The 27,493-nt window shown below is 44.0% G+C and overlaps 2 protein-coding genes across 2 annotated transcripts in view; both read left to right on the top strand.

Annotated features, from left to right (window-relative positions):
- Positions 1-6,023: 6,023 nt before the first annotated feature.
- On the top strand, positions 6,024-13,862 carry LOC311376187 (uncharacterized protein; the record flags this gene model as incomplete). Its single annotated transcript, XM_084491051.1, has 10 exons — positions 6,024-6,161; positions 7,044-7,196; positions 7,721-7,870; positions 8,034-8,105; positions 10,238-10,288; positions 10,625-10,767; positions 11,075-11,175; positions 11,277-11,434; positions 11,945-12,253; positions 13,315-13,862. The coding sequence occupies exons 1-10, from the start codon at positions 6,071-6,073 to the stop codon at positions 13,860-13,862; spliced, it is 1,776 nt and encodes a 591-aa protein (XP_084347177.1). The 5' UTR covers positions 6,024-6,070.
- Positions 13,863-19,044: 5,182 nt separating this feature from the next.
- LOC311376186 (protein NLRC3-like) overlaps positions 19,045-27,493 on the top strand; it is a gene marked incomplete at both ends in the record, with an annotated part of 31,807 nt that continues 23,358 nt past the window's right edge. The window contains 6 exons of the mRNA XM_084491050.1: positions 19,045-19,063; positions 20,198-20,264; positions 20,417-20,533; positions 20,608-20,724; positions 20,965-21,031; positions 21,216-21,429. Coding sequence (XP_084347176.1) covers positions 19,045-19,063; positions 20,198-20,264; positions 20,417-20,533; positions 20,608-20,724; positions 20,965-21,031; positions 21,216-21,429 — 601 coding nt within the window. The remainder of the gene's footprint in view (positions 19,064-20,197; positions 20,265-20,416; positions 20,534-20,607; positions 20,725-20,964; positions 21,032-21,215; positions 21,430-27,493) is intronic.

Genomic DNA, 27,493 nt, shown 5'->3' with positions numbered 1-27,493 from the left:
CGGCCGTGTTTGGGTTAGCCTCACGGCGCGGTGGCTAGCGGCCGTGTTTGAGTTAGCCTTGCGGCGTGGTGGCTAGCGGCCGTGTTTGGGTTAGCCTCGTGGTGGCTAGCGGACGTGTTTGGGTTAGCCTCACGGTGGCTAGTGGCCGTGTTTGGGTTAGCCTTGCGGCGCGGTGGCAAGTGGCCGTGTTTGGGTTAGCCTCGCGGTGGCTAGCGGTCGTGTTTGGGTTAGCCTCGCGGCGCGGTGGCTAGCAGCCATGTTTGAGTTAGCCTTGCGGCGTGGTGGCTAGCGGCCGTGTTTGGGTTAGCTTCGCTGCGCGGTGGCTAGCGGCCGTGTTTGTGTTAGCCCCACGGCGCGGTGGCTAGCGACCGTGTTTGGGTTAGCCTTGCGGCGCGGTGGCTAGTGGCCATATTTGGGTTAGCCTCGCGGCGTGGTGGCTGGCGCCCGTGTTTGGGTTAGCCTCACTGTGGCTTGTAGCCGTGTTTGTGTTAGCCTCACGGCGCAGTGGCTAGCGACCGTGTTTGGGTTAGCCTCGCGGCGCGGTGGCTAGCAGCCGTGTTTGGGTTAGCATCACGGTGGCTAGCGGCCGTGTTTGGGTTAGCATCACGGTGGCTAACCCAAAGTATGGAACCGTGTTTGTGTAACAAACCCAGCAGCTAGATTTGGTGGTCCAGTCTCTTATCGATATATATTGAACATGTTTTATTTTGATATTGATCAAAAATCGATCACAATACAATAATTTATTGTATTGCCCAGGCCTACTACAGACACAGAAACGGCACGTTTGTGGAGAGCTCATTGTGGGACTGGCTCTTCAAATACTGCATTAGGGGCCACTAACACCGATATAAAAGCACCCATAAAGTAGCATGAGACCTTTAGTGCCCCACTTGTGCTTCACTCAAAAAGAGTAGAACAGTGTAATATGACTACATGATTAATATGACTGCATGATTAATATGACTACATGATTAATATGACTGCATGATTAATATGACTACATGATTAATATGGCTGCATGATTAATATGACTACATGTCTAATATGACTACATGTTTAATGACTACATGTTTAATATGACTACATGATTAATATGACTACATGATTAATATGACTACATGATTAATATGGCTGCATGATTAATATGACTACATGTCTAATATGACTACATGTTTAATGACTACATGTTTAATATGACTACATGATTAATATGACTACATGTCTAATATGACTACATGTTTAATGACTACATGTCTAATATGACTACATGTTAATATGACTACATGATTAATATGACTACATGTTTAATATGACTACTTGATTAATATGACTACATGATTAATATGACTACATGATTAATGACCATGTCTAATATGACTACATGTTTAATGACTACATGTCTAATATGACTACATGATTAATATGACTACATGTTAATATGACTACATGATTAATATGACTACATGATTAATATGACTGCATGATTAATATGACTACATGTCTAATGACTACATGTCTAATATGACTGCATGATTAATATGACTACATGTCTAATGACTACATGTTTAATATGACTACATGATTAATATGACTACATGTCTAATGACTACATGATTAATATGACTACATGTTTAATATGGCTGCATGTTTAATATGACTACATGATTAATATGGCTACATGTTAATATGACTACATGATTAATATGACTACATGTCTAATATGACTACACGTTTAATGACTGCATGATTAATATGACTACATGATTAATATGACTAACTACACGTTTAATGACTGCATGATTAATATGACTACATGATTAATATGACTACATGATTAATATGACTACATGTTAATATGACTACATGTTAATATGACTACATGATTAATATGACTAACTACACGTTTAATGACTGCATGATTAATATGACTACATGTCTAATATGACTACATGATTAATATGACTACATGTCTAATATGACTACATGATTAATATGACTACATGTTTAATATGACTACATGATTAATGACTACATGTTAATATGACTACATGTTAATATGACTACATGATTAATATGACTACATGTTTAATATGACTACATGTTAATATGACTACATGTTAATATGACTACATGATTAATATGACTACATGTTAATATGACTACATGATTAATATGACATGATTAATATGACTACATGTTTAATATGACTACATGTTAATATGACTACATGATTAATATGACTACTTGATTAATATGACTACATGATTAATATGACTACATGTTTAATATGACTACATGATTAATATGACTACATGTTTAATATGACTACATGATTAATATGACTACATGTTTAATATGACTACATTTCTAATATGACTACATGATTAATATGACTACCTGTTAATATGACTACATGATTAATATGACTACATGTTAATATGACTACATGTCTAATATGACTACATGATTAATATGACTACATGTCTAATATGACTACATGATTAATATGACTACCTGTTAATATGACTACATGTTTAATATGACTACATGATTAATATGACTACATGATTAATATGACTACATGTCTAATATGACTACATGTCTAATATGACTACATGATTAATACGACTACATGATTAATATGACTACATGATTAATACGACTACATGTTAATATGACTACATGTTAATATGTGTGATGTCAAGAGAAAGCGCATTTTGGTTACAAAAAGCTGAGCTGAAAGAAGGGAAGATGCAGCGAACGGACGCGTTGTGTGTCCGTGTGTCTCTGCCCATCTACAACAGTGATACGGTACGAGTTTGTCCTCAAACGACGGACTGAACAGTATTTGTACAACTGCACTTCAACAAAATAGGCCGTGGATTATGAAATCATTTGTAACAGCCCGACAGCTCGAACCACGTCCGCCCGTCTGTGTGAACAAAGGGTCACCGGTGATGTGTCGAGCTCTACCTTCACACGGGGCTCGTTTGAACCGCGAACCAGGCGGGAGAAAGTGAACCTAGTCGTGAAGGGGACGCTACAAAGTACAGAGTAGTGCGACGGGAGTCGGCGAGAGAAACACACATTCCCTTGAACTGCTCTCTAGTCTGAACCCAACATGAATTAAACAAACCCGACACGACCAGCGGGGGACGTTAGGGGGAACCAAACACATAACCAACACGGAGCGTTCAGAGCGGAGGGCGGACTGGTTCAGACCGCGGTGGGAACCAGCAGAGGTCCGCTGGGAGCTCACCCCCGACTCGCTCGTCCGTCCTCACTGGGTCGCGGCGTCGGCCGCCTGGAATGCACGGACTCGATTGGCTGAGGGGCATCACGTGGGAGGGCTTAACGCGCATGCCGATTGGTCGGTGCGTTTCCCGACCGTCACCGTAAAGACGGGAGAAGCTGCGGGCGGTTCAGAGAGACGCGCCCCGGCAGGGTTCACATCATAACCCGCTGTAGGTCCGGGTCCGTACGGGGTCACACCGCGGGGAGAGAGGCGCTGAGGTTGTGTTGTTTTACTCACCTTGTTGCTGTCGGTCAGACTGTGTGTGTCCCAAAACGTGTTGTGTTGTTCTCCTGAGGGAGAGAACTGCTTCCTCCTCGTCGGGTTTCTGTGATCCTTAAGTTTCGTTTTCCTGAACAACAACACGTCCTCTCCTGGCCCCGCCCCCACGGACACACACACACACACACACACACACACACACACACACACACACACACACACACACACACACACACGGTCTGTGTGTGTGTGTGTGTGTGTGTGTGTGTGCCAACAAGACAGTTTATATTACCACAAACACTCCAGTATTGCTATAGATATCTTTTTTTTATTCTCTTTTTTATTCTCATTTTCATTTAAACAATTTTCATTCAAATACAACATCGGCGCTGTGTAACTATTTGACCTTTGACCCCTAGGACCTGGGTCTAGAATCATCAGGGGTTGACCTTTGACCTCTACGACCTCTGGGACTAGATTCATCAGGGACTGACCGTTGACCCCTGACCCCTCTCTCTCTCTCTCTCTCTCTCTCTCTCAGTAAGTGCTTTGATTCAACCTACAGTCAGTGCATTCAACGATGAAGATGTACACCAAAAGTGCAAGAATCCTTCAAATACATATTTTAAAAAATCATGAAATAACTAAGGCGTCTCTCTCTCTCTCCCCATCTCCCGTCCCTCTCTCTTTCTGTCTCCATCCCTCTCTCTCTCCCCTTCTCTCTCTCCCCGTTTCTCTCTCTCTCTCTCCCCGTCTCTCTCTCCCCGTCTCTCTCTATCTCTCCCCGTCTCTCTCTCCCCGTCTCTCTCTCCCCGTCTCTCTCTCTCTCTCTCTCTCTCCCTGTCTCTCTCTCTCTCCCCGTCTCTCTCCTCCCCCGTCTCCCTCTCCCCCCCGTCTCCCTGTGATTGGACGACACTGTGGCTCAGAGTGAGCGTCCGTTAACCTGCTGACCACTGATTGGTCAACGAGCAACAGGTGTGCAGCCTCCCCCAGCCCCAGGTTGGTTTTCAAGTCTCGTGAGAACCCTTCCTCTCTCTCTCTCTCTCTCTCTCTCTCTCTCTCTCTCTCTCTCTCTCTCTCTCTCTCTCTCTCTCTCTCTCTCTCTCTCTCTCCCCCTCTCTCTCTCCCTCCGTCCTTTAAGAAGCGGCCTGTGAAGCCCTTCAGATCTGTGGTCGAGGGCGTTCTAAACTGATTGACCTGATGGGGATGTGGTGTTTCAAGGCTGCTCGGACGGCCGTGGAGCTTCCCCCACAGAGCCGTCCCGCCAAATACAGACGTGTTGCCCTGGCTGAGAACATATTGTCAAATACATTCTAGAATTATTAATTCTATGTAATAATAATTTTAATTCTGATGACATGGAAGAAAACACAAGACTACGCACAGGCACACAGGCACACACAGACCACAGATAAGAAGACTCAGGGTGTCGCGTCCTGTAGCTGGAGACGCAGCGGTGCAAAGGAGGAAATGAAGATTGGAAGAAAAAAAAGTTGGTTCATTACTATATAAGACTTATAATAAATAAAAGGGTCCTCAACAGCTTGATTACTTATTATCCTTTGTTCCAATAACTATTTGAGTCTTATTATAAAGGGTAATGGTGATAGTTTGATGATATTCTCTTGCAAAACCAAATAGCTTATTGAATAGATCTAGTTCAGATGATCTGGTTCTGTGAGCCATACAGCAGAGCCATACAGCCAAACACAGACATGTTGCCCTGGCTTGTGAATATTTTACTTTAAATAAAATGAGTACGGACTGAACTGAGAATAATGTTGGTCTGCAAGACCAAGTCCATCACAGCTTGCACGACACACACACACACGCACACCACGTACACACACACACACACACACACACACACACACACCACATACACACACACACACACACACACACACACACACACACACACACACACACACACACACACACACACACACACACACACACACACGCCTGTGATTGGTCACAGGTGTGCAGCCCCCCCCAGCCCCAGAGTCTAATCAGTGTGACTGGGGCCAGGTGAGGCTGCTTCAACCATCCACCACACACACACACGCTCCACTATGTCTTTTAACGTGATGGGAAATCCACCATAATGTTCGCTATGTTTTTGAGTGTTTGAATAAACAGCAGCACAGAGTGCTGACAAAAAGGGGTTTTATTTGACCTAAATAAATACAAAAAAAGGTCGTGGAGAACCAATAAAAGAACGTTAAAGTATTATAAACATGAATGATCGAGGATCAACATAAAAGTGGTTTGCGTGGACGTTAATTCCCCGTGGGCAGAAGAGATAGGCTTCACAGAAATGATACGCATTAGAGTTAACATCAGCTACTGGAAAAACCCACGGTGCTTTTGGACCTCACACACACGCAAATGCAAATGCAAACGCACACACAAACATTTTGCAACACTGATGGTATCAGATTGCAAGCTGACGATTGGTCAGAATTCAAACCTGTGACGTGGTTTCTCCAGCTTAAATAGCGGAGCTGAACCCTTGAGAGCAGAAGCAGTGAGAGCTGTCAGAGAGGAACCATGGACACCATCGCTGAACCGGACCCTGGACCCTCTGAGGAACCTGAGGACATGTCTTTGAACCGGAGAGAGACCAGGAAGAGAAGATTTGGTAGGTGCCCTTTTTAGAGGATTCAAAATAACTAATCCAGTAAACAATGTTTTCATCTGCATGCATTCTAGATTCACGTTTAGCAAACGTTTTAATTCAGAGTGACCGACCTGATGAACCAGCGACCGTAGAGACAGATTTATTCTCCTAAATAACGACATGTGTGTGTTCTAGACAAAACCCTTTTTTTTTGTTACCTTACTTGACTTGTGACTACGCCCGTGAGTTACGGACTACTGATAGGCATCTCAAGTAGTTGTGTGTTTCATGATATATGTTCGTTATATACGTGGAACAGAGTGCAGAGTAACTTTAGGGAGCCGAACACAAGTGAATTTAACATAATTATATCAAGTTTGTCATTAATATGAACATATCTCAAACTATCCCACAATACATGTCCTCATATTGTCTGTGTGTGCCGTTGTGAAAGACCCTGGTGACACGCAGGCCACATGTGTGTATGTATGTATTTCTGTGTGTATTACTCTATAACTATGCGTGTGTATATATCAATAATGAGGGAATAATAACGTATACATATGCATGCTAGAGACCAGTACTTGTTGTGCTTAAGTGTGTTCTAAACTCAACCTGAGAGCCACAGTACCAGTCATCACTTACTGAGCTGTTCTCAGTAGAGGTCTTCAGGTGTTTCTTAAAGACGGGGGGGATTCTGCAGACCGTAGGGAGACTGTCTGGACTGTGAATGATGGCCACGCAGTATGAATATATGTATGAACATACTCTGTGTGTCCGTGTGTGTGCGCTTGAGTGCATCAGTGAGTCTGTGTGTCAAAAGGAGGACATCAGATAAGCGTTGAAGAAAAACATTTCGCAACACGTAATTAAGAAATAAAACATGTCATGTGTTTTTTCCAGCTGATGGAGCAAAGAAGAAGGCTAAGTTCAGAAGCAGTGAAGGCCATCAGAGAGTAACCATGGTCACCATCTCTGAACCGGACCCTGGACCCTCTGAGGAACCTGAGGACACGTCTTTGGACCGGGAGAAGAAGACCAGGAAGAGAAGATTTGGTAGGTGTCCTTTTTAGAGGATTTAAAAGAAATAATCCAGTAAACAATGTTTTCATCTCCATGCATTTTAGATTCACGTTTAGCAAACGTTTTAATTCAGAGTGACCGACCTGATGAACCAGCGACCGTAGAGACAGATTTATTCTCCTAAATAACGACATGTGTGTGTTCTAGACAAAACCCTTTTTTTTTGTTACCTTACTTGACTTGTGACTACGCCCGTGAGTTACGGACTACTGATAGGCATCTCAAGTAGTTGTGTGTTTCATGATATATGTTCGTTATATACGTGGAACAGAGTGCAGAGTAACTTTAGAGCCGAACACAAGTTTAGTATTTTCATTACCATGATGGTGGCCACGCAGTGTGAATATATGTATGAACATACTCTGTGTGTCCGTGTGTGTGCGCTTGAGTGCATCAGTGAGTCTGTGTGTCAAAAGGAGGACATCAGATAAGCGTTGAAGAAAAACATTTCGCAACACGTAATTGAGAATTAAAACACGTCATGTGTTTTTTTCCAGCTGACAGAGAAAAGATGGAGGCTAGGTTCAGAAGCAGTGAAGGCCATCAGAGAGTAACCATGGTCACCATGTCTGAACCGGACCCTGGACCCTCTGAGGAACCTGAGGACACGTCTTTGGACCGGAGGGAGACCAGGAAGAGAAGATTTGGTAGGTGCCCCTTTTTAGAGAATTTAAAAGAAATAATCCAGTCTGAAAAAATGATCCAAAATAAAATATGTTTTACTCCACATACATTTAAGATTGATGTTTCGAACACTTTTTTAGCCAAAGTGACCGTGTGTGTGTGTGTGTGTGTCCTACTCCTGAACAGTTCTATGGTTGCACATCGCTGTCGTTGTGAGCATCGGACTGCTGAGTATTCTCCTCATCTCCCTGCGCTTCAGTGAGTCTGAATCATATCATCCTGAATATAATTACAATACAGTTATGATCATATTAATGATTGTAATAATAGCAATGATAATGATAATTATTGTTTTTGTTAGAATTAGTGTTAATAATATGAATGATCTTACTACTATGTAACAGCAGGCCTGTCGGACAAGTTGCTCTGCACAGTTGGTCAACGCGCACGTGCCAAGCAGCCTGCAGCTCACACACACACACACACACACACATACACACACACACACACACACACACACACACACACACACACACACACACACACACACACACACACACACAGCAAACGCACACATACACCGCACGCACGCACACACACACACACACACACACACACACGTGCAAACGCACACATGCACCGCACACATGCACACGCACACACACACACACACATGCACGCACACACCACACACACACACACATGTGCACGAACACACACGTTACAAGACAAAGGCAGCACAGGACACCGCATACACACACACCGCACACACATGCACACACGCACGCACACACACACACACACACACACACACACCGCACACACATGCACACACGCACGCACACACACACACACACACACCGCACACACATGCACACACGCACGCACACACACACACACACACACACACCACCGCACACACACATGTGCACGAACACACACATTTCAAGACAAAGGCAGTGCAGGACACCGCATACACACACGCACGCACACACATGCACACGCACGCACACACATGCACGGGCATACACACACTGCACACACGCGGACGCAGACGTTGAAAGACAACGGCAAGATGGAGACCACAGCCCCGCCGTCGACACACTCTCCCAGCTGAGACCTCATGTCTATTGTAGACTACACCTTTTTGCAAAACTTTATTTATTTTTAAATAAAGTGTTGATGACGCTTCGGTCAGCATTTGCGTGTCATCGAGTGGCCCCCTAAATGATAATCAGCCTTTTGTTCCCTGAATGGTCAAAAAATATTTAAATGTTGGCACTGCTTTTAAGAGTCATTCGTGGTGAACGCTAAAAGAGAGGTCCTTTCATAACCCTAAAAGTACACATCATACAATAAACTTCAATAGGTGAGTTCACAGCTGCACAGGTGTATAGAAAATGATTATTGACAACAGTTAGCTGAACATTATGTGGTCCCGTCCTTCCACTCCCTGTTTTCTCACCCTGTTTAAACACAGAAATCAACTACATTTGTCCCAGTGTTTGTTATATGGGAAATTAAGCAATAAAATACTCTCTTTCTCCGGTAACACAGTCGTCGGCCACGCCTTTCTCCTTCGTCGTCTCTAACTCACGCTCCAATCCTTCATCAATCGATGCTTCGGATGTTGTGAATGCAACGGAATATATGATGCATCGTTGCAGCAACATTTAAGATGATCGCGATGAGTTCTGCCTCCGTGCTGTCCCGCCTCTTGCGAACTTAGACCCTACGTCATATCCCGCCCCTTGCAAGCCCACCCTCTTGATTCTACTGATGTCTGAACGACATTGTTGTCCGCATATAAAGCATCAAGTGTGAATCACCCTCAGGTCGAATCTCCTGATATACAAATGCGGCGACAATGGGGTGGACTTCAAATGATTATGCTTGCTTCATAGCGTAAGGAGAAAATGATTATGCTTGCTGCATTATGTAATAGGTGAACCAATATGTTATACGTTGTAACATTATAGGCAAAATGTTATTATATTATGCGCTCAGAAATGTGTTACATTATCGACCAGGGATTCCACGTTATAGCTCTGGGTTTAAGTCCACCTAGAGGTTGAGCGCAACGCGGACTAGTTAGAATAATAACAGTTATAATCATATTAATGATTGTAATAATAGCAATGATAATGATCATTATTGTTTTTGTTAGAATTTGTGTTAATATTATGAATGATTGTAACAATAGCAACGATAATGATATTGATAATTATAGTTATTGTTATTTTAATTGGTATTAATATTAATAATGTGTCATGTTCTCTTTCAGGGGGGATGGACTTTGTGTTTGGTTGGCTGTGGGTCCTGTGACGTTTATAGACAATGTCGTTCTGTTTTAGAGCTCATTCCTTCTGTACTCCTCTGTCCTGTCCTAGACACACCGTCACCTTGGAAGGAGGGGAGAGAGCGCTTACTGGATGAACTCGGTGAGGGTTTTATCCAAGTTATTACATCAATCGCATTATTAACATTTTTTTTCTTTTGTGATTTATGTTTGAACATCCCCTCTTCCTTATAACTTCACATTTTATATTGTCAGGCTAACAGAGCATAGACCGTGTTAAACTACCACCAAATAAATGTGGTCTACTAAAGACATTTTTCTATTGTCGTCTATTAGGGTCATGCTTCTATTGATGTCTATTAAGGTTGTGCTTCTATTGTGGTCTGTTAAGGTCAGGTCTCAGGGTTGTGTGTCAGTAATGAAGACGGTAAGATAAGCAGTTCTGTGTTTGTTAAGGATTTTCTTTTACATTCAACAGATGAATTGGCGCTTCAGGGCTGGATGTTTTACGACCAGAGTTTCTACCTTATGTCTACCACTAAGAAGAGCTGGAAGGCCAGTAGAGAAGACTGTCTGCGGAGAAATGCAGACCTGGTGGTTATCAACAGCAGAGAAGAACAGGTGTGTGTGTGTGTGTGTGTGGGGAGAGACATTGTGTGAGTGATTGAGAGAGAGAGAGAGAGAGAGAGAGAGAGAGAGAGAGAGAGAGAGAGAGAGAGAGAGAGAGAGAGAGAGAGAGAGAGAGAGAGAGAGAGAGAGAGAGAGAGAGAGAGAGAGAGAGAGAGAGAGAGAGAGAGAGAGAGAGAGAGTGTGTGAGAGAGAGAGAGATTGTGTGAGTGTGTGTGAGAGAGAGACATTGTGTGAGTGTGTGTGTATGTGTGTTCAGCTGTGTTGTCATGACAACAGATGCTATTACCTTTGCAAACAGGGGTTTCTCAGCAGAATGTTTGAGCGTTCCTGGATTGGACTGAGCAGTAGAGACACAAAGGGGACCTTCAAGTGGGTGGATGGTACCCCCATGACCTCTAGGTAAGGCTGATGACTCTGTTCAGCAGCATCTCTTCTCTGAGAGTGACAGAGTGACCTCACCTCAACACTGGGCTCCACTGTCTCCTCCTCGTGGTTCTCAGTTTGAGACGCGCTAAACCAGGCGATGACAGCGGAGCAGAAGTCTGTGTCGTAGCAGGGGAGGACGGCTGGTCCAGACAACCGTGTGACAGACTGCACCACTGGATCTGTGAGAAGGGCGTGGACCTGGATCAGCTGGAGGCTGGGCTGGACAAAGAGGGTCCGTAGACTTTGTTTGTGTTCATGAGTGGAGAACGGTTCCTCCTTTCTGTTCTCTGTGCCGTAGACACAGTAAATATACTCTTTATGAGTGGAAAGGTGGTTGGGTGTGTTTAGGTCTACTAAGGTCAGGTTTCTATTGTGGTCTACTAATGCCATGTTTCTATTGTGGTCTACTAATGACATGTCTCTATTGTGGTCTACTAAGACCATGTTTCTATTGTGGTCTACTAAGGTCAGGTTTCTATTGTGGTCTACTAAGGTCATGTTTCTATTGTGGTCTACTAATGCCATGTTTCTATTGTGGTCTACTAAGGTCATGTTTATTTTGTGGTCTACTAAGGTCATGTTTCTATTGTGGTCTACTAAGGTCATGTTTCTATTGTGGTCTACTAAGACCATGTTTCTACTGTGGGCTACTAAAGTCAGGTTTCTATTGTGGTCTACTGTGGACCTGTATTAGGAGAGAGTGAAGGGAGTGTCTGATGGTCCCTCCTCCTGGTTTCTTCAGGTTCAGTGATGCCCACGGAGGAGGAGGAGGCCCCCAGCATCACAAAGTTCCACTCCACTACCCAGGTGTTGCCCGTGGGCCAAACGGCCCGCTACACCTGCGATGCCAGCGGCACGCCGGAGCCCACCGTCGAGTGGCTCCACAACGGCAGGCCCCTGGAGAGGAACGGCACAGACGACCAATCAGAGGCCTGGGTGGAGAGGGGGTTCCTCTTCGTCAGAGGGGTGAGGTCTGGCGTGAACATGGTCTGCTGCGTGGCGAGCAACAGCGCTGGCACGGCCAATCACACCGCTGAGCTGCTTGTCTTTGGTAAGATCTGGATCCAAGGAGAGACGTTTGTTGTTGATGTATTTAGAACGTTGTTGTTGAGGTGTGTATATATTTAAGCAATAGATCACGACAGGCTGTGTCGTTCATTATACCACAGTGAAGGGGGTTGCCGTCCCTCCGCTGCGCGTCGGGACGGACAACGCCCCTTAACTGTGGTATAATGACCGTATACCACTGACTGAAGTGATCTATTGCTTTTATAAAACGGTTACGCAAGTATGGCGAAATGAAAGTCATAGACACCCTCAATTTTGAAAAAGCTAGAAAGTCGGAAAAGCATTTTTTTTAACGAATACAAAAAAGTAGTCCCTCCTGGCTGCCGGCAAAGTGTACGGCGGTTGCTATGCAACACACTGTAGCGTCCTTCAGAGAGAAGGCTAGAGACGGTAGCTCGGTTCGCCGGCAATTTAGCCTACTATCGAGTTCACTCACCGTGTGCCTATTGCTTTACAACATTTCCACCCCCTCCAGCAATCAACATGTTTTTTAGGCTTCAGTGAACTACGCTATCGCTTTTATATATAAATAAACAACAGTTCAAGTTAGGTGCGGAGTGATACTGAACTCTGTAAACTGAACGGGCGACATAGCTGTGTGTATACGCTCAATATACAACAGTTGGGAACCAATCAGAGCGCTTGATTTAAGCCACCCGTTTTATAAAAAAAAAAATATATATATATATATTCATAAATGTATGTGTGTATATATATACACGTATACAAAATTATATATTATATAATAATTATAATTATATATATAATTATTAATAATTATAATAATAATTAATTATTAATTAATTAATTAATAATAAAATATAATATAATTATAAAAAATAATAATAATAATTAATTATATATATATATATATATATATATACCAACTGAAAACAAATCCTTATCCGGGGTCGGGTCGCGGGGACTCAAGCATGAATCAGCGTTTTTTGAATTTTCCAATGAGAATGAATGGGGGGATTTTGGGCGAATAACCTGGAATATCTCGGGAATTATGAATAATATCATGTCTTGTTCTCCCGTCAGATGCCTGTGAACTCACACTGGACCCAAACACAGCCCACAGACACCTCTCTCTGTCTGAGGACAACAGAAAGGTGACGCGGGTTGGAGAGGACCAGTCGTATCCGGATCACCCAGAGAGATTTGACTACTGGCCCCAGGTGTTGTGTAGAGAGGCTCTGACTGGCCGCTGTTACTGGGAGGTAGAGTGGAAAGGATGGGTTGAGATAGGAGTGACATACAGAGGAATCACAAGGAGAGGACGGGGTGGTGACAGCGGGCTTGGAGGGAACAACAAGTCCTGGAGTCTTCTTTGTGATGATGATGGTTACTCTGCCTGGTACAACGGTAGACAGACAGACATACGTCTCCGCCCCGCTGGCTCTACCAGAGTAGGAGTGTATCTGGACCGGCCTGCTGGCACTCTGTCCTTCTACAGAGTGTCCCGAGGTGTAGGAGGGTCCTCAGACACACTGACACACATCCACACCTTCAGGTCCACCTTCACCCAGGAGGACCTCCTCCCTGGGTTTATGGCAGGGGTGGGGTCAGTGTCTCTGTGTCGGTTGTAGAAAAAAAAAAAGGGCGGACAGGCGGGCGGGCGCACACACATACACACACATACACACACACACATACACACACATACACACACACACATACACACACATACACACACACACACACACACACACACACTGTGGGGACTCATGTCCCACGGGGACTCATGGGACTCAGTGTCTCTGTGTCGGTTGTAGAAAAATAAAAAGCGGTCGGACGGGGGGGGGGGGCGCACACACACGCATCTACACACATAAACGCATACACATATACACGTAAGCACACACACACACACACACACATACACACACACACACACATACACATACACACACCCCCGGATGACGACGCACACACACACATGGTGTGTGTGTGTGTGTGTGTGTGTCCGTCGTCGTGCGGGCGAGCAGGGGGGTGCGGAGTTGTTGGTGCGGGGGGGGGGGGGTCCACGTAATGTTTATCGGCTCAGGCTGATGACTCAGCGTCTCTGTGTCGGTTGTAGAAAAAAAAAAGGGCGGACGGGCACACACACATATACACACACACACCCACGTACACACACACACACACACACACACACATGTGGTAAGTTGTTTTTCATCCGTGCGGGCGGAGTTGTTGGCGGGGGTGGGGGGGGTTGTGGTCCACGTAACGTTTATCGTCTCAGGCTGGTATTCTCCATCCCGTAAAACTGATCGGCCGATGAACATCGAAGACAGATGAAATGATTAGCCCTCCCTTCGTCCCGTACTTCAAACGTGACGTTGTGGAACAGGAAAAACCTCCTACCCCCCCCCCGTCTCCCCCTCCCCCCCCCCCCCCCCCCGTCTCCCTCTCCCCCTCCTCTCCCCGTCTCCCTCTCCCCCTCCTTTTTATGGGGCTTCCTAAAAGTTGATGCTGGTAAACCATGAAAGGAAGAGACTTTTAAGATCTTCCATAGGGTTACCTGAGCAGGTTTTATTAAGATTTCATTTTTAATTTGAAATGTATATTAAATACCTATTGATGGTAAATCACATAGTTTTTTTTATGCTACAATATTTGTCCATTTTCAGACATTACCATATTTTATTCTCCAGGGCTCTGATCATCACTTTTGTCCTAATCCTAACAAGGATGATTTAGATGAGATTAGATTCATTAGGATCCCGATTAGCAACACACCAGAGAGAGAGCTAGTCTTCCTGGGTCCCAAACATCAAATATAGACAACAGACAATCACTTGTTTGACCTTATGTCAAACTCAAATAGAAATAGACTAATAAAAAAGTTTAAAAAGATATGTAGGCTACAAAAAGAAATGACAACATTAAAAATGTATATACACTATGGACCACATGATTTTTTTGCAGACTTTTTAAAGTTGTATTTGCTATTTTTGCTAGAACTTATGTTTTTTTGGTAGCTCATTCCATAATGAAATAGTTGTGTAAATGATGGTATTTTTCAGTAGATTGGACCTCGGTCTGGGTAAAGCTAGCTGTCCTTTACTTGCTCCTCTAGTGCTATGACCGTGTCTGTCAGACACACTGACTAGACCTTCAGCAAAGAAGGCGGGTCTTTTGCAGTTTAAGACTGACCTTAGGAACAACAAGAGGTTAAGAGAGATTGTTTGTTTTACTGTGAGACATGAAAGGCTAGTATGCATTACTTCAGTGTTAGTGTGAATAGAGCAGCTCGGTGCCAAAGGAACCTGATTTAAAGCAGATTTTATATTTCATTCATAATAACCAGGAGGTCTGTGTTGTAAATGACTTTAAACTGAGTATTGATTCCTGGTGTTCTGTTGGGAACCAAACGGCAGCAGAACATGTTCAGTTATTAAAGATACGTGCACACCTGTTTATGATTAGTAAAGTCTGCAGCTTCTATTGTTTCAGTCCTTGTGTTTATTGTGTACATGTAAGGGACTATTTTTCTGTTGCATTTGTTAATGAAGCATAATTTTAATAAACAACTCAGTGGATCCAACTGAATGTTCTCGTGTGTTCAGCCCATCATCATTCTCCTTTTATTACTAAATAATGTTACATAAGTGCCTTAAGAATAATAATTTGTTAATCAGAAATTATAAATAAAACAACAAATGTTGTTCTGATATTATTCTGGGACCTCCTCCCTGGGTTTTGGTTAGGGGGGGGGGGGGGCCTCAGTGTCTCTGTGTCCGTTGTAGAAAGAAACCACAGACAGACGGCCGGACACACACTCTCTGTCTCTCTCTCTCTCTATCCGTCTCTCTCCCCCCCCGTCCCCTCTCTCCCCCCAGTCTCCCTGTGATTGGACGACACTGTGGATCAGAGTGAGCGTCCATTAACCTGCTGACCACTGATTGGTCAACGAGCAGCAGGTGTGCCGCCTCCCCCCAGCCCCAGCGTCCAATCAGACTCAGAGCAGGTGAGGCTGCTGAGACCACACCCAGTTTGGTTTCCAATTGTCCTTTGATAGTCTCATGAGAACCCTCCCTCTCTCTCTCTCTCTCACTCCCTTTCTCTCTCTACCCCACCCTCCCTCCCTCCCTCACTCAATCCCTCCCCCTATCCCTCTCTCCCCCGCCCTCTCCCTCCCCCTCTCCCTCTCTCTGAACAGAAGCACACTCAGAGTCAGGGCAGGCGTGTCTGTGCTGGCGTGTGATTCTATCATAGCAGGGTTGTTTTTCATCCTTCTCGGCAATGAGTCATCTTGTCGGGCTGGATTGGGTTGGGTTCATCTTGTTACACCCTTTACAGGCGCGCACACACACACACACGCGCATGCGTACGTATTCACACACACACGCACACAGACACACACACTCACTCACAGGACGTGTTGTTCAGGAAACTTAAGGATCACAGAAACCCGACGAGGAGGAAGCAGTTCTCTCCCTCAGGAGAACAACACAACACGTTTTGGGACACACACAGTCTGACCGACAGCAACCGCAACGAGGTGAGTAAAACAACACAACCTCCGCGCCTCTCTCCCCGCGGTGTGACTACAAAGATAATGGAACGGCTCAACGCATGCGCCTTGTGGTCTGTGGAGGACAGTGACAGTGTGGTGATCTCTCCCGTTCCTCTCTCTCCCCGTCTCTCTCTCTACCCGTCTCTCCCTCTACCCGTCTGTCTCTCTCTACCCGTCTCTCTCTCTCTCTCTGTCTCTCCCCGTCCCTCTCTCTCTCTCTCCCTCTGCCCCTCCGTCTCTCTCTCCCCCCCTCTCTCTCTCTCTCTCTCTCTCTCTCTCTCTCCCTCTCTCTCTCTCTCCCAGTCTCTCTCTTCCTGTTTAAGGTGGTCACCATAGGAGTGTATGATTTGAGCTGTGTGTGTGGGGGTGTGTGTGTGTGTGTGTGCCTGTAAAGGGTGTAACAAGATGAACCCAACCCAATCCAGCCTGACAAGATCACACACCAGTACAGACACGCCTGCCCTGACTCTGAGTGTGCTTCTGTTCAGAGAGAGGGGGAGGGGGAGGGAGAGGGCGGGGGAGAGAGGGATAGGGGGAGGGAGATGGAGGGAGGGAGGGAGGGAGGGAGAGGAGGAAGGGGGGGGGGGGTGGGCAAGAGAGAGAGAGGAGGGAGAGAGAGAGGGAGGGTTCTCATGAGACTATCAAAGGACAATTGAAAACCAAACTGGGTGTGGTCTCAGCAGCCTCACCTGGTCTGAGTCTGATTGGACGCTGGGGCTGGGGGAGGCGGCACACCTGCTGCTCGTTGACCAATCAGTGGTCAGCAGGTTAACGGACACTCACTCTGATCCACAGTGGGGTTAGTCTCTCTCTCTCTCTCTCTCCCTCTCTGTCTCTCTCTCTCTCTCTCTCTCTCTCTCTCTCTCTCTCTCTCTCTCTCTCTCCCTCGTCTCAGAGGTTCTGGGTTTGACGAGGTGAGTAAAACAACACAACTTCAGCGCCTCTCTCCCCGCGGTGTGACTACAAAGATAATGGAACGCATGCGCCTTGTGGTCTGTGGAGGACAGTGACCGTGTGGTGATCTCTCCCGTTCCTCTCTCTCCCCGTCTCTCTCTCTCTCCCCGTCTCCCTCTCTCTCCCCGTCTCTCTCTCTCTCTGTCTCCCGTCCCTCTCTCTCCCGTCTCTCCCCGTCTCTCTCTCCTGTTTAAGGTGGTCACCATAGGAGTGTATGATTTTAGCTGTGGTTATTTGTCTGTGTGTGTGTGTGTGTGTGTGTGTGTGTGTGTGTGTGTGTGTGTGTGGCTGTGTGTGTCTGTGTGTGTGTGCCTTGGCCCTTTTCTGAATACCTGGGTGTAACAAGATCAGCCCAACCCAGGTTATTGTTCTTCGTTCCTGAGTGGAGCAGCAGCCAATAGGAGGCTAGTCTGAGAGGAGCGTGAACTGGGAGGGGAACTGGTCCAACTGGTTGGTTCACATCATTTCCTTGTAATGAGTGGGATGGTTTGGTGTGGCTCACTTCATTACAGCAGGGAGAAGACTAAGGTACTGTACTCAGCTCTGATCTGTGATATATCATATAACACGTATAACTTTGAATCTTATCAATAGGTTGATGGTTAGTTTTCTGGAAAAATACATGGTTTTAAACTATAGTAAATATATGGTTGCATTGCTATTTGTCAAAACGACTATCTTTATTCAAAGTTACTGACAGTGAAATCAGATACAGGTCATTAGGAAGCAGGTAGGGGTTAGACACTACAGAGACAGGTCATTAAGGAGCAGGTAGGGGTTAGACGGTACAGAGACAGGTCATTAAGGAGCAGGTAGGGGTTAGACAGTACAGAGACAGGTCATTAAGGAGCAGGTAGGGGCTAGACGGTACAGAGACAGGTCATTAAGGAGCAGGTAGGGATTAGACAGTACAGAGACAGGTCATTAAGGAGCAGGTAGGGGCTAGACGGTACAGAGACAGGTCAGTAAGGAGCAGGTAGGGGTTATGGGGAGTTCTGCTCGGATGCTACAGGTAAGACTGTGGACATTGTGGATTGAACCCAGAACGTTTCAGCTTGGATTCAAGTGTGAGGTTAATGTTAAAATACTTATTATATAATTTTTCTTCAGATTTAGTATCCTTGGGTAACTTAAAAGGTACTTTGGATATTATGTCCAGTTGTTATATTTGTGTTGTCATGATTATTATTGTCATTAGTCAGGAAGATGGCCATCTTGGTGTTTGAACGTCATCTTGTCCTGGGTCTTATTCTCTGTGGGCCCGCATCACAGATCTGGTTGTGATGTCATACGACATGAGGAAGTCCATATATGGTCCTGCCTTCAGAGCGGTTTAACCAGCACAGGGAACAGTAGGTATGATATCCGTATGGTGAGCTTGATCTTGATCAGACACATTTGAAGAACTTAGAGACCTCCTGTGTGGAATGATGAATAGTTATAAAATAGTTATTAGAAACGTCTGGGAGGCATCTCTACATCTTAACCATCATTGAGAGTGAGAAGATTTATGAAACTGTGTCTAGGAAAGACCACCCTGCCTCTCATCCCACAGACAACAGCCCCCTGTGACCGGCAATAAGCAGCTTAAACGCAGTAAATGAATAAACGCTGAATGGCCGTAGGAACAATCTGTAGTTGTGTTTGTGTCCAGGTCTCCAGTCTGCTATTGTAACGGTATAATAAAACAAATGTTGGTTTATAGTGAACTTCCCCAAATTTTGACCTGTAACATGGTACATTATTTTTTTAGTTCCACTCATTTATTGTTGGTTCCGATGGGGCGCTAATTGGGGTCGCACACGCCCTGACTTCCTCTCGTTGGAAGTTTGGAAAGGGGCTAAGTTGGATTTATGAGTCCTACATCATAAAGGTTTTATTATAGCCGTTGTCTCATTGTTTTCATGACACATACAGTATATATTTTTCATGGTGTATGAATGTTTACTATGGGTTCCGCTGTTCGCGGATCGGCAAATATGCAAATGAGTGTAATAAGATCCGAATTGAATGAAAGGTATTCAAGTAGGAGCTAACGGGCTAATTATGCTGTCGTAGGGATGTCAGCGTTATCTCCAACTGCCCGCGTGTGATATACCCTGTTGTCCTATGTTACAGGTATGTGTGTTAATAATATTTAAAGATCTGTCAGTATTTAATTTATAATTATTAATGTATTTTTATTATTTTCATTTATTATACTTTCATATAGTATACGATCACAGCATTGTCTTCTATTATTTTGTCCTCTCGTTGGAAGTTTGGAAAGGGGGGATGTCAGCGTTATCTCCAACTACCCGCGTGTGATATGCCCTGTTGTCCTATGTTACAGAATAAATGCTGTCAGATCCATTCCACGTCTCCTCTGCATTATCGGCCAACTAATCATACGAAGACCTTGAACATTAATGTAACAGGCTGATCGAAGTCTGTTACACTATGGATGAGGAGAGAGGGGTCCTACCTCTAAGACCACTCTGTCTGGGGAACATGGCCGCCAGAGCAAAGCCAAGAGGTAAGAAGAGGATCTCTCACTGTCTGTGACTGTTGTCCATCTGAGCTCAGCAGTGATATATCATGACTGCATCATTAGTCTTAGAGTAACAGCTGTGTGTGTGTGTGTGTGTGTGTGTGTGTGTGTGTGTGTGTGTGTGTGTTGTGTTGAAGCCCAGAGCAGCAGCAGAGAGCAGACTCCCCTGGACCCAGCTGTGTCTCCATGAAGAGTGACCGCTCTATGATGGAACCTATTAGCTTTAAAGATGGAAATCAGTCTATTGAGAAAGGGTGAGCATTTACCAGATATTATAAAGAAACAGCTTCTATCAAACATCCATAAATCCTGGTTCTTGTTTTTCTAGAAGAGTCCAGCAGCAGAGAGCAGACTCCCCTGGACCCAGCTGTGTCTCCATGAAGAGTGACCGCTCTATGCATCAACCTCCTGTCTTTAAAGATGGACGCCCCTCCAGAGAGGAGAGGTAGGAGTTTCAAACAGACCATGACAACAGACCAGTTGGTTGTTATCAGACTCTACTGATACTCTCTCTCACAATCAATCATTAACTAACTGAAGAGGATTACAGTTTACCCGTACTCCTTACACACACACACACACACACACACACACACACATTGACCAACTTTCACAGTATAAATATAATCTCTCTCTCTCTCTCTCTCCCCCCCTCTTGTATGTTTACTGTGTGTTCTCTCCACAGACAACCCCACCAGAGGTCAAAGGTTACCAGGGCTCAGTCTGTACAGCATCAAACAGAGCTGATCAAGGTGTGTAAATGTCCACCAAGACGTTTGACTTTAGCTCTACATGAACATGAGAAAGCATCTCTTGTGGAGCTCATAGCCTCGTGGAGACTCTTCAGACCAGCGGGACGTGAATCCAGGACAGATGCTTCTGATGTCCTCAGTGAGTTCACACTAAAGTTCTCCTTGATGTTTGTTCTGTTGAAAGCAGAACGCACACACTTTCCTAGACAAGGAGCTGAAGAAGCTCTGCAGGGTTCTCTACCCAGATGACCCACAATGCTCAGAGAGTCAGAGGGAGGAGGAGGAGGATGGTAAGAAGAAGGAGCAGAGGAGGCGTGCCATAGAGGGAGTGGTAGACATCACAAAGCTCTGCCTGATGGAGATGAACCAGGAGGAACTGGCCGACACACTGAGGGGCGGTAAGAGATTCACAATATCACAAATGCATGCTTGCTGTTCTAATTGTTCCTGAACATTTCCTGCATGAAGTCATGTGTGAAAGGGAATGGGGGGCAATATTCCAGGTTGTATCTAGTAGAATTTCCAGGTTGCCATTTGGTCATCAAGAAGTGACAATGCTACAAAACATATATATACCTGAGCATAACTCAGTGGAAGAGATGCAACACTATCTTGTTATATCAGCATCTTGCATCAGTCACTTTCTACTGATCTACAACAATGATAGCACTACTTAACAGGTTATAAGACACCTCTTAAGTAGAATTGATATAGCTATATAAATATCATGAAGTTTAGAATTGTACAGGAATAATTCAAATGTGTCCAATAATGTCAACCATTGTTTTGTCATAGAAACTGTTGCTGTTGAGTGCCAACATAAAATCAAGTCTCATCTGAAAGAGAAATGCAGGTGTGTGTTTGAGGGAATCCCTAAAGCAGGACAGCCAACAGGTCTGAATGACATCTACACAGAGCTCTTCATCACAGAGAGAGGCAGTGGAGAGGTCAACCAGGAGCATGAGGTCAGACTGATTGAAACAGCTTCCAGGAAACCAGCCAAGGAAGAAACACCAATCAGATGTGAAGACATCTTTAAACCCTTACCTGGACAAGATCAACCAATCAGAACAATAATGACAACTGGAGTGGCCGGCATTGGTAAAACCATCTTGACACATAAGTTCACTCTGGACTGGGCTGAAGACAAAACTAACCACGACATACACTTCACATTTATATTCACTTTTAGAGAGTTGAATTTACTGGAAGGGAAAGAGTTTAGCTTGGTGGAACTTCTTCATCACTTCTTTATTGAGACCAAAGAAGCAGGAATCTTCAGATTTGACCGGTTCCATGTCGTCTTCATCTTGGATGGTCTGGATGAGTGCCGACTTCCTCTGGACTTCCAGAACAACCAGACCTGGACTGATGTCACAAAGCCGACCTCAGTGGACGTGCTGCTGACAAACCTCATCAGGGGCAAACTGCTTCCCTCCGCTCGCATCTGGATAACCACACGCCCTGCGGCAGCCAATCAGATCCCTGCTGAGTGTGTTGACATGGTAACAGAGGTGAGAGGGTTCACCGACCCACAGAAGGAGGAGTACTTCAGGAAGAGATTCAGAGAGGAGACGCTGGCCAACACAATCATCTCCCACGTGAAGAAATCACGAAGCCTCCACATCATGTGTCACATCCCAGTCTTCTGTTGGATCACTGCTACAGTTCTGGAGGACATCTTCAAAAAATCTCAGATAGAAGAGAAGCCCAAGACCGTGACTCAGATGTACATCTACTTTCTGAGGCTTCAGTCCATACAGAGGGACAGGAAGTACCATGGGAGAGCTGAAACTGATCCACACTGGAGTTCAGAGAGCAGGGAGATCATTGTTTCTCTTGGAAAACTGGCTTTTAACCAGCTGGCGAAAGGCAACCTGATCTTCTACGAGGCCGACCTGGCAGAGTGTGACATCAATATCAGAGCAGCCTCAGTGTACTCAGGAGTGTTCACCCAGATCTTTAAAGAGGAGTGTGGGCTGTACCAGGACAAGGTCTTCTCCTTTGTCCATCTGAGCATCCAGGAGTTTCTGGCTGCCCTTTATGTCTTTCTGTCCTTTATCGAGACTGGTGTCAATCTGCTTTTAGGACAACCGCAATCGCTCTGGTCTATTCTTGTGAGAAACAAAGAAACAACAAAAAGAAAGCTCAAACTTTACCAGAGTGCTGTGGACAAGGCCTTACAAAGTAAGAACGGACACCTGGACTTGTTCCTCCGTTTCCTCCTGGGCCTCTCTCTGGAGACCAATCAGAATCTTCTACAAGGTCTGCTGGGAAAGACAGGAAGTGGACAGGAAGGGAAAGACCCCTCATGCACACATGAGGAAACAGTGTCCTACATCAAGAAGAAGTTAAATGGAGATCTCTCTCCAGAGAGAAGCATCAACCTGCTCCACTGTTTGAATGAGCTGAATGACCGTTCGCTAGTGGAGGAGATCCAACAGTACCTGACATCAGGAAGGCTCTCCAGAGAATCTCTCTCCCCTGCTCAGTGGTCAGCTCTGGTCTTCATCCTACTGACATCAGAAGAGGAGCTGGACGTGTTTGACCTGAAGAAATACTCTGCTTCAGAGGAGGGTCTACTGAGGCTGCTGCCAGTGGTCAAAGCCTCCAAAACATCTCTGTAGGTTCACTTATAACATGTATAACAATACACACAACACAATATACATAAAACTGGAATATAAGGTTAAAATAATATGCATAAGATCTCTGTAGGTTCATAACAACATGTATTACTATTCTACTCATAACATAATAAACATACTAGAAGAATATAAAATTGTAATAATATACAAAACATAGGTATAATGTATAACAGTATACATAAGAGCATATTAAAAATAACATAATATAGAAGTAGTATTAATTTACAAAAACATTTTCAAACACAAATAAAAAATATTTTACATTTTACACCTGAAACATAATAAACATTTAGACATCTAATGATTGATGAAATCTTTTTTCAACTAATAACATTCCTTCATTATGTAATAAGTTAAAGATGTGTTATTTTAATCACAGTTCCTAACATGTTCTGTTCACTTTTGGCCAAGGCTGAATGGCTGTAATCTGTCAAAGAGATGCTGTAAAGCTCTGGCCTCAGTTCTCAGCTCCAACTCCTCTAGTCTGAGAGAGCTGGACCTGAGTACCAATGATCTGAAGGATTCAGGAGTGAAGCTGCTCTCTGCTGGACTGGGGAGTCCACACTGTACACTGGAAACTCTCAGGTCAGTTTTACTCAATGGACAAACAGTTACACCACAAGGTTCAATATCAGAAGACATTCAACAGATTTACATCCATAAAAGTGTGCACGTAAAGTGAAGCAGCACGCAACTGACACCCCCACGCGGACAAATGCCGTCTTTGCTCTCGTGCTTGAAAAGTATTTTCCTGCTCACATCTCTGTAGATCTACTTTTTATTTCAGTATTATGAATAACATGTATTCTTTTGTAATACATGTTATTCATAGTACTGAAATAAAAAGTAATATTAATATTAGTGCTGTCAGTGAAACGCGTTATGAACGGCGTCAACGCAAACCCACTTAAACGGCGTCACATTTTTTATTGTGACATTAACGTTCTTTAATCTGCGGGAAAAACCGCCCAATCTGGCAACACTGCCTGAACGTCCTCACGCTCTAGAGTCAACGTAAATCAATGAGACCAACTGAAAACAAAGCCATATTAAACTTAAACTGTGATTCTGAATAAAGTATAAATGATATTGAAATTCTATTTCGATATTATAGAAAATATATTTTATAAAGCTTTAACTTGTCCTCCAAATGGAATGATGAATACACTTTATAAATGTGGTTACTTTAGTTCGAACTGCTCTCAACCAGAAAAAATAAATGGTGTGTGTGTGTGTGTGTGTACACACAGGTTGTCTGGCTGCCTGGTCACACAGGAAGGCTGTGCTTCTCTGGCCTCAGCTCTGAGCTTCAACCCCTCCCATCTGAGAGAGCTGGACCTGAGCTACAATCACCCAGGAGACTCAGGAGCTGCGCTGCTCTCTGCTGGACTGGAGGATCCACGCTGGAGACTGGACACTCTCAGGTATGGAGAGGACAGCTCACCATTCAGGGACAAAGTCTCCTACAAGGGTTCAAGCCGCTGCTAGATGAAGTGTTTTCAAAACGCAGTTGTAACGCATGTTGTGTAGAAAGTGATGAGACGGCAGATTAGGATTCAGACGACTTTTATAGAATTATATTTATTGATAGTTAGTGCAACACATTAACATTTGGCGTATTGCTGTGTTTGGCACTAACTGTCTGGTGAATTAATGTGTTGGTTTAAAACCAGACGTTTGAGTGTTTGTTTTTTGATTCAGAGTACTTTTATAAAATATTTATTGATAGTGAGTGCAACACACTCATATTTGGTGTGGCCTAGCATGGAGCTAGGCGTAAGCGTGGAGCTGGGGGTTAGCATGCAGCTAGGCCTTAACATTGAGGTGGGCGATAGCGGTTGTAGGTTTCCCGTCAAAAAGCCAACGATTGTATTGGCGCGGCGTGTGTGACCCACGCAGTCAGCTGACGAGGTTAGCTGTCTGTCCTTAATCAGTTAACAACGTTATGAACCACCGAGCCATCAGCGAGTTCTGGTTGATTAATCAACCAGAACTCAATAACTTAATCACGAGTGAATAATAATACTAACGTGAATGCAGCGGAGCCATCTGCACACTCTCTCTTTGTTAACATGTGAATAATGTTTCCCTATCTAAAGACAACATGCTGCTCTCTCTTTGTTAACATGTGAATAATGTTTCCCTGTTTAAAGACAACATGCTGCTCTCTCTTTGTTAACATGTGAATAATGTTTCCCTGTCTAAAGACAACATGCTGCTCTCTCTTTGTTAACATGCGAATAATGTTTCCCTGTTTAAAGACAACATGCTGCTCTCTCTTTGTTAACATGTGAATAATGTTTCCTGTTTAAAGACAACATGCTGCTCTCTCTTTGTCTCCCCAGTGTGGAGCACGGTGGAGTGTGGAGGATGAAACCAGCTCTAAGGAAGTGTAAGTGTCCGTTTTGTTTGATTCATCTCAACACACACTAACTAAAGAGATGGAAAGTCCATCCACACTGCGCGCTCCCACGTAAATGGCTACCGTAAATAATATAATAGAGGAGCCAACACTCCAGGGATAGATATTTAAACCCGCCACACGCCATATAAATGGCATTCAATAATCACTTTGAGAGACGTATTCCTTTGAGACATTTCATATACTTGGTGTAGGCCTGCTTGTTATATTGTAGACTATATAATATAAACAGAACTCAGCTGGGTTTGGAAGGAGCTTCCAATTTTTTTGACCTTTTCTAGCAATTTGAGAGAAATTGTAGCAAGTTTAAACTATATATTTAGCGATGGCTCCTGGCTCCATGGCTCTAGGACTATGGAAGCATATATGTAGTAAAATTCAAATAGCAATGCAATTTGCAATTCAATAAGTCATTACATTGTGCAATTGACAATTCATTATGCAATTTAATAATGTAATTTGTAAATACGTTATTTAAAGTGTATTTTAATATGCAAAGTGACAATGAAATCCTCAATAAAATTTGCAAAAGTTCTAACAATAAAAATAGAATAACATTTTGTCCAATTTTTTGAGTTCCTTTATTGAAATTGAAAAGCTATAGCGTCCCCGTGATTGCAATGCACTTCGCCACGCTCCGTGTGTTGCAAAATTCAAATGACATTTCAATCCGCAAAACACTTTGCAAATCATTTTGCAAAACGTTTTGCAAAACGTATCAGCCAATCGCGTCTGGGGGGGAACTACGTCACTTGCTCGTCAGACCAGCTGATCATCCACGCACGTTGCAATTTATTTTCTATGCCTAGCATTGTGCCAGATTTGACTCTTAATAGGTCTATGGTTTGACTGAGTTTACGTAATTATAACTGAAAATGGCGGAAAAGACGGTCTGGCAGCTGCTGCGGGATAAATAAATAAATAAATTGCAACGTGCGTGGATGATCAGCTGGTCTGACGAGCAAGTGACGTAGTTCCCCCCCAGACGCGATTGGCTGATAAGTTTTGCAAAACGATTTGCAAAGTGTTTTGCGGATTGAAATGTCATTTGAATTTTGCAACACACGGAGCGTGGCGAAGTGCATTGCAATCACGGGGACGCTATAGCTTTTCAATTTGAATAAAGGAACTCAAAAAATTTGACAAAATGTTATTCTATTTTTATTGTTAGAACTTTTGCAAATTTTATTGAGGATTTCATTTTCACTTTGCATATTAAAATACACTTTGAATAACGTATTTACAAATTACATTATTCAATTGCATAATGAATTGTCAATTGCATAATGTAATGACTTATTGAATTGCAAATTGCAAATTGCATTGCCATTTGAATTTTACTACATATATGCTTCCATACTAGGACGGTTCTATACATGGTCTCCCTGACAT

This window comes from Micromesistius poutassou, assembly GCF_964030765.1.
Source record: "Micromesistius poutassou genome assembly, contig: SCAFFOLD_2840, whole genome shotgun sequence".
NCBI classification, from domain to species: Eukaryota; Metazoa; Chordata; class Actinopteri; order Gadiformes; family Gadidae; genus Micromesistius; species Micromesistius poutassou.
The sequence above is the reverse complement of the archived record's forward strand: the minus strand, read 5'-3'. Positions and strand labels throughout refer to the sequence as shown.